Source organism: Lycium ferocissimum, chromosome 1, assembly GCF_029784015.1.
Source record: "Lycium ferocissimum isolate CSIRO_LF1 chromosome 1, AGI_CSIRO_Lferr_CH_V1, whole genome shotgun sequence".
Taxonomy (NCBI): Eukaryota; Viridiplantae; Streptophyta; class Magnoliopsida; order Solanales; family Solanaceae; genus Lycium; species Lycium ferocissimum.
In genome coordinates this window covers 33,885,810-33,893,603 of record NC_081342.1, presented here as the reverse complement: position 1 = coordinate 33,893,603, position 7,794 = coordinate 33,885,810, and the positions used below count along the sequence as shown (strand labels likewise).

At 37.3% G+C, this 7,794-nt stretch overlaps 1 protein-coding gene across 1 annotated transcript; it reads left to right on the top strand.

Annotated features, from left to right (window-relative positions):
* Nucleotides 1-273: 273 nt before the first annotated feature.
* LOC132064104 (uncharacterized) lies at nt 274-795 on the top strand. The gene has a single exon (XM_059456984.1). The coding sequence runs from the start codon at nt 274-276 to the stop codon at nt 793-795; it is 522 nt and encodes a 173-aa protein (XP_059312967.1).
* The last annotated feature ends 6,999 nt before the right edge of the window (nt 796-7,794 follow it).

The following is a 7,794-nucleotide window of genomic DNA, read 5'->3' as shown; positions in this document are numbered from 1 at the left end:
TAAAACATATGATAGAGTTTCATGGAAATATCTTATGCATGTGCCAAGGAAGATGGGTTTTACTGAACACTTTATCACTCTTATTTGGAGACAGGTAGCTAACCATTTGTACTCTATTTTGTTGAATGGTCAGGCTACTGATTTTTTCCAATCAACTAGGGGGGTGGAACAAGGGGAGCCTTTATCCCCCAGCTTTGTTTTTATTATCCGCAGAGGTGCTATAAAGGGTAGTGAATTCTTTTTTTTGAAGACAGGAATTATATAGGGTATGGGATGCCTAAATGGACCAATCCGCTAAACCATTTAGCATATGGTGATGATATTATCATATTTACATCTGCTGATACAGAATCGCTAAAGAGCATAGTGGGGGTGTTGAGGATGTATGAGCAGTCATCTGGCCAGCTTGCAAACAGGGCTAAAAGTTTCTATTACATGTATGCAAAAGTTGATAATGAACTGGTGCAAACAGTGGGCACAATAATAGGATTTCGTAGGGGTCAATTTCCTTTTACTTATCTGGGTTGTCCCATTACCCATTCAAGAAAGAAAGAGGTGTTTTATGCAGAAATGATTAAGAAGGTGAAGAGTAGAATTTTATCTTGGAAAGGGAAATTACTATATTTTGGAGAAAAAGCTACTCTAATCAAAAGTGTAATGCAGAGTATACCAATTCACCTTATTTCAGTGATAGTCCTTCCTAAATGTGTTATTCATGAAATTCCCAAGATTTTTGCTAAATATTTCTGGAGTAATAAAGTGGAGGCAAAGAGTACACATTGGTCTGCTTGGTAATATATCTGTATTCCAACTCAGGAGGGAGGATTGGGTTTCAAATCCCTATTTGATGTTTCAAAGGCTCTTTTTGCTAAATTATGATGGAAATTCAGAACAACAAGTACTTCATGGTATAACTATATGTGGAATAATTACTGTAAGAAAGTTATTCCTACATTGGTAAAATGGAAAGGAGGATCACATGTTCGGAAAAAGATACTAGAAGCTAGGGATGCAGTGGAGCATGAAATTTGGTGGGAAATAAAAGCAGGATCAGTTAATGTGTGGCATGAAAATTGGACAAAACTAGGTGCTTTAAATCATGTCATCCCAGTTGAGTTCCCTATCAATGAGGAGATTGAAGAAGTGGATGAACTTATTGAGGAAGGAAGATAGAAAGATGAGGTCTTACAACAAACTTTCCCTTTGGAGATTGTGGATCACGTTAGATCAGAAATTCACATTGATCATCTCTATGGATATTGGGACAAACCCTGATGGATGGCTACAACTACAGGAAAGTTCACAGTAAACAATGCATGGGACATACTTAGACATAGAGAGGCGAAATAGAAGGATTATAAGCAAATGTGGATCAAAGAAATTCCTTTCAAAATTTCTTTCTTCCTATGGAGACTATGGAAATTCAAGATTCCTACTAATTATCAACTGAAGAGAAGGCATATCCCTGTTGCTTTTAGATGTTATGGTTTCTCTATTCCTCATGAGACAACCATTCATCATCTATTTATTTCAGGGAGTTTGCTAAGAAGGTTTGGAAAGTCTTTAAGAATGCTGCAAGGATTCTGTCACGACCCAACCCCGTAGGCCGTGGCTAGTGCCCGAGCTGGACACTTGCATATACCTGTTAGCTATAATCAATTCGAAGCTAGCATGATAAGGAACTGTTATAAAAAAAAAAAAAAAAAAAAAAAAAAGCAAGACGACGTCTTAAAACTGTCACATATAGATATGTATATTCATACAACCTGTCTCCTGTGGAGTCACAACTACCAACAGATAACATCGTATATAAGCCGGCAAGGCTATCATAACATGTGGGAACGCCCCAACTATACACATACGCAAGCCGACAAGGCTGCCACTGCATACAACAACCCAAAACATATATATACGCAAGCCGACAAGGCTGCCACTATGAATGGGAACGTCACAAAACATAAGTCATACAGACACAACTGAACAACAACTATATACAACCCATACATATGTCTACAGACCTCTAAGAGTATCAACAGTAACATATTACGGGACAGGGCCCCGCCATACCCCTGAGTAAACATATACATATATCGCGGATCCGTGCCAAAAGTCTAGGCTCCCGAACAACGGAGCACTCCAAGACAAACTCGAGTGAAAGTCCCAAGCGGAAGGATCATCAAATCGAGCATCCGTACTGCGGCATGAAACGCAGCCCCCGAAGAAAGGGGGTCAGTACGCAATATGTACTGAGTATATAAAGCATGAAATACATCAAGAAACATCATAACTGAAGTAGAGATTTCAAGAGACAAATATGGTAATCAAGAAATCACTGTACCTGCGCCTTGTAAAACAAGTCATGCATATCATTATCATATACCATACCCGGCCCATCATGGGACTCGGTGACATAATTAGATAATCATCCTGTACATATGCATATATAACGTGTCCCGGCCCTCTAGTGAGGGACTCGGTAAATAAAATCATCATATACATGTACATATAACGTGTCCCAGCCCTCTAGTGAGGGACTCGGTGAATAACATCACCATATGCCATCCTGGCCGCCATCCCCGTATCATCATATCATCATGTCATCATATCATCATATACATATACATATAACGTGTCCCGGCCCTCTAGTGAGGGACTCGGTGAATAATGCAGTGGAGCTGTACACGAGAACATGTCCCGGCCCGGGACTAAGTGAAAGATGCAATAGTATGCACGAGCAGAGTAGTGAGTAACCATATGCATATAAATCATCTTTTGAGATTCAATAGATAAGTAGACTAATCAACGCTCAAGTATCAGGACGATAGTCGTGTTCAGTATTCTTTGAATATCATTATGAACTATATCAAAATAAGGCCTCAGGGATCATAGACATGTATTAAGTTAATCCGAGTCAGTTTACAAAAGTTATGAACATTATTCATTATAGAATCCTTTAAGAACAGGAACCTTTATGCATCATTTACTATTCAATCATATAAAAGACTCGAGGGTAATAGCTCGATGATGCCAAGGGTTCTAACATCAAGAAGTGAATAAGAATCATAAATCATGCTCGAAACGAATAGAATTTCCCCAAAGCTCATATCATATCATACTTACATCTAGGACATGCCAAAAGAAAGAAAGGGTAAGCTTTACATACCTTTAGCGTTTACTCGCAACACAACACGTATACGCTGCCCAATAGTATCTCAACCTATATTAAGACGTCAAGAGCTACGATTAAACTACGAAGAGGTTCAAAATGCATTCTAATGTTAGTAATTCCTTTCTAGACAATTAGATGACGCGTCGCTTATATTCAAACCAACTACATACAACCAAGCCAACATCATTAATCATGCATTCAAGTATCAACCCGAGACTATTCAAACATGACTCGAGGACACTCCAAACAGCCCATACAACATTCCAAAATAGCCCAACCAACACACAATACGACATATAATCTTCCAAGTTCAACAAGAACAACAACAACACATTATTTCCTTCCAATTTCATAAACTACACCAACAACCACACGTTAACAACATCATTTACATAAGTGCAAGAAACTATATTAACATCATATTAGCTTCTACAACAGCCCACAAACAATTACAACTCCATCTTGAACCATTAAACCTTCATTCTCACCATACAATCCATAACAACAACACCAAAATACCAAGTAAAATCAATTCACCATATCCTACAAAAACAGCCCTATACGGCTTCAACACCAACATACAAAATTCCATAAATTTCATTCATTTCTACAAGCTACAACACGTTCAAACCACTCTCAACACATGTAAAAGAAGATTAAACCTTACCTTTTATACTTGACTTCTCAACTTAGCTAGAATTTGTGCCTTGAATTCAATACTTGTTCTTGCTATCTAGGATCAATCCCACATTGTTATACACCTTCCAAAGGGTTGAATTACTTGAAGAAGATCAAATTTGATCAACAATTTTCAAGCATCACTCTCGGCCAGCCATGGCCGAGAGCTTCTCTCTCTTTCTAAATTTTCTTGAGTTGGTGAAGATGAAATATGACTTGCTTTGTCATCAAATTTCTATTTATATGCCACACATGATGGTGACACATGTCCAACCTTGACATGTGTCCCATTATCTTTCATGAACCAATTATATTCGGCCAAGTGTTGTGGGGCCCACTTAATTGTCCAATTAGGCTAATTAATCATAATTAATCACTAATCCCCACTTAATAATTTAATCATGATTAATTAATCCCCAATATTCATTAATAATTTCCATACCAATTAATATTTATAAGCAACTTGTGCATTGAAACAAAATCGGAGGTTAAAAGTCTCCACCTCGTATCCCAAAATAGTCTTGTCCTTAACTTGTCGCGATTAGCTTAAAATATCCCAATGTACAAAAATACGGGATATAACAGATTCATATGAAATTTATTCAAATCTATGAAGCTTTTAGAACATAGTGGGATGCAAACTGTGGAGAATTTTCAAAGGGACCGATCCTTGGTGTTTCTAAGAATTTTCTCCCTGTGATAATAGAAACGGGTTCTATGCTGCTCAGGAAACTTGTGGAAGGAAAATGGGAAGCACCATGGTTTATTGCATCTCTGGGGGATCAAATTAAGGATCTAAAGGATAACCATAAAGTGACAATTCAACATGTGCTTAGAGAAGGCAATTGCTTGGCTTATTATTTAACTAACCTAGCTTTTGGTTTTGCAGGTACAAGAAGATTAAAAACTTTTCTTATTTGCCTAGTGTAGGAAGAAAAATTCTTAACATTGAGAAGCAAAGAAATACCAAATCTCAGGATCAGAACTGCAAGGAACAACAATTATCAAGCAGGTACTTAGAATACTATGTTGCTCAACTATTAAAAAGATTTTGATAGTGGTATTAGCCTTGGCCATTTCCATTAAAGTCTTGGAGATAGTAAAGTAGGTAGATTCTAAGTTCTATCAAAGGGTGATTTCATTCAGTCAACAAGTATCACAACAATATCAAAGATAAGCAGAAACAATACAAATTGAAGGAAATTGTCTTATACATTTGGAGAATCTCATAAGTCTCTACTTTTATAGAGGATTGTGGAATTTTTTGTCTAAGACAAGATCCGTAACTTTGATGAATCGAATCTTTCAAGGTGGCTTATACTCGTTCACCACAGATCTGACTATTCTTCACTCGATTCTACAACAACCTCTCTTGAGTTTGTTACTCTGAGGTTTTTGGTCATCACTGCACCAGGTGAGAGTCCTTAGGTGCGAATAAAGTGAAATCATGGCCAGAGAAGTTGATAGTATTACCTTTGAAGAGGAATCTACTCTGATATGTAATAAGTACCAGCCCCAATGTAACCTCAGAAGCTCAAACTAACTGAGCACCTCATCGACGCCGGTTTTGGTGGTTCCGATGGTCAGCTTGGGGGAGAGATTTTAGGGTTATGTCAGTCGATGATTTAGCAAAGAGACTTTTTAGTCTTAGCTTTTTATTTTCGTTTGTTTTTCTATTTGGCTTGTACAGTTGTTTCTTATTATTTATTTAATAAAATGCAACCACTAAAGGCTTAGTGGTAATTATATATAAAAAGTGCTAAAAATAGATGTAAATCAGTGCTAAGATCACAACTTTCGAAAGCACTTTTGTTTGGAAAGAAAGGTGAAATATTTGTACTTTCCAACACGAGTGTATAGAGAGATGACAACGAATGAGTCGAAGGCGGCAACAGAAAAGTGGTAGAGAGATTATAGAGTGAAATTTTAGGTTTTGACTATAATTTGTCTTTATTTTGGGTCTAAGGACTATTTCGGGTCATTTATTTAAAAGGGAAATTTATGAAATTATACAATATTAAAAAGTAAATCACATATTTTAGCACAAAAACTAATAGTTCACTAGTAGCCATACCTATCCAAAATAAATCCCCTTTTTTCTTAATCAATTAATGCACGTAAAAATGTTAGAAACGGTTGGGTCAAAAACAAGTAGTTTCTTTTCTAATGTCTTTCCTTTTTCTAGTGTTTTGTTTCTTATTTTCTTTTTATATTGACATAGTTATTTATTTGTTTCCTTTTTGGAATTCAAATGTAGATCTTACAATTACTAAATTAACTATTACAAGACTACTTGACAACACAAAAAAGCGGATCCTGTAAAGGAAACAGGGTTAGAACTGACAAATGAAACACAAGGGGCTGAACAGTCAAAGGGAGGTGAGGACAGGGCTCAAGCTAAAGGCAAGGTGGTTTCAAAGAGTCCACAAAGGACATCAATGGAACCTACTGCTGTAAAGACACAGAATGAGTTCACTATTTTAGTTTTTCATCTTGCCGCACCAATCATGATTGGTGCATAAGAGTGTGGTACAAGTCAAATTGGAGCCAGGACAAGAGGACAAGTGTCACGACCCAAATCACTAATCGTGCTGGCACCTTGTTACACCTCGGAAAATTTTCCGGTGATGCACAGTGAATAGGCTAACGAGAGATATGAGGTATATGATGTTTCAATAAGTAAGACATAGAAATTGATGATTCTAAATGAGATTGGAAAGTCGTTCGATGTTAGATAAGAAAGTTGCCAAGAGAAGGCCATGTATACGATAAGTTTCGGAGAGGATTTATGAGTAGTAAGTTGATGACAACTTAATGATGTGTTGGGGAAGAGTTATAACGCCCCTTAGATTGTTAATGAAGTAATAAACAAGTGCTAAGAAGGTTCCATAAGGATTGGAGATCAAACGAAATGACGGGATCAAACTTGGTGGAACAAAGGAGTTCCACGGCCAGCATTGTGTTCCACGGACCGTGGATGGGTCCGTGGAACTGCCAGCAGAGAAGGCAGCTGGCTGGTCGTGAACCACGACCAGCTCCACGGACAGCACTGGGTTCCACGGACCGTGGAACAGTCCGTGGAACACCCGACGGACTGAAATGTTCCAAGTCTTTAAATGAGTTTCCAACTTCATTATTTCATTTCCAACATCTCTCTACTTCTCTCTAAGACTTCTAGGGCTTCATATGCATTTCATGAACAAGAATCCAAATGGAGCCAAAGGTTATTATCATCAATACAAGTGAATCAAAGTAAGAGAACCCATTAAAGTTCATCAAAAAAACAAAGAATCCAAGCAAAGGAAAATTTAAGGTTTGGCTCAAGTGAGGGATACGCCATCAAGGTTCAATCCTACACCATCTAAGGTAAGTTTTATGATGTTTCCATGTTATATAAAGTATTTGGAAGGTGAAACACTTGGATTACAAACGAATGTAAGAAATGGGCCATGAAAATGTGAATAGTAGCACTTTTGAGTAAATGTGTGGAACGAGTTATGATTCTTGATACGTTATAAATATGATCATGTTATGAATGCTATTGAGAGTGTGGGAAATGACATTGTATGAATGAACGTATTGTCGAGTTATGACTATGAATGTGGATAATTGAGGTAAAGTGTGAGGTAAGAGTAATGTGGTTGATTAAAGGCTATTGTGAGGATATTATGAATGTTGTTATTTGATGTTTGGGAGTTGATGTGTAATACGAGGAAAGTCATATAAATAAAGGAGATGCTGTCCGATTTTCTCTAGAATTAGTTATGAATGCCAAATGCTATCCACCATCTAATATGAGTATGCACTTCAATGAAGGTAGAACGTGAGCTTTGAAGAGGAACGCTCAAGTGATATAATAGTTGCACGAAAGGTATGCAAGGCTAACCCTTCTTTCGTAAGGCATGGTTCTTTGGCCAAATGTTCATCTTCTTATAAGTTCTTGATAC

Excerpts from the sequence above, each read along its gene's own strand:
- LOC132064104 (XM_059456984.1), top strand. The coding sequence starts at position 274 with ATGCCTAAATGGACCAATCCGCTAAACCATTTAGCATATGGTGATGAT.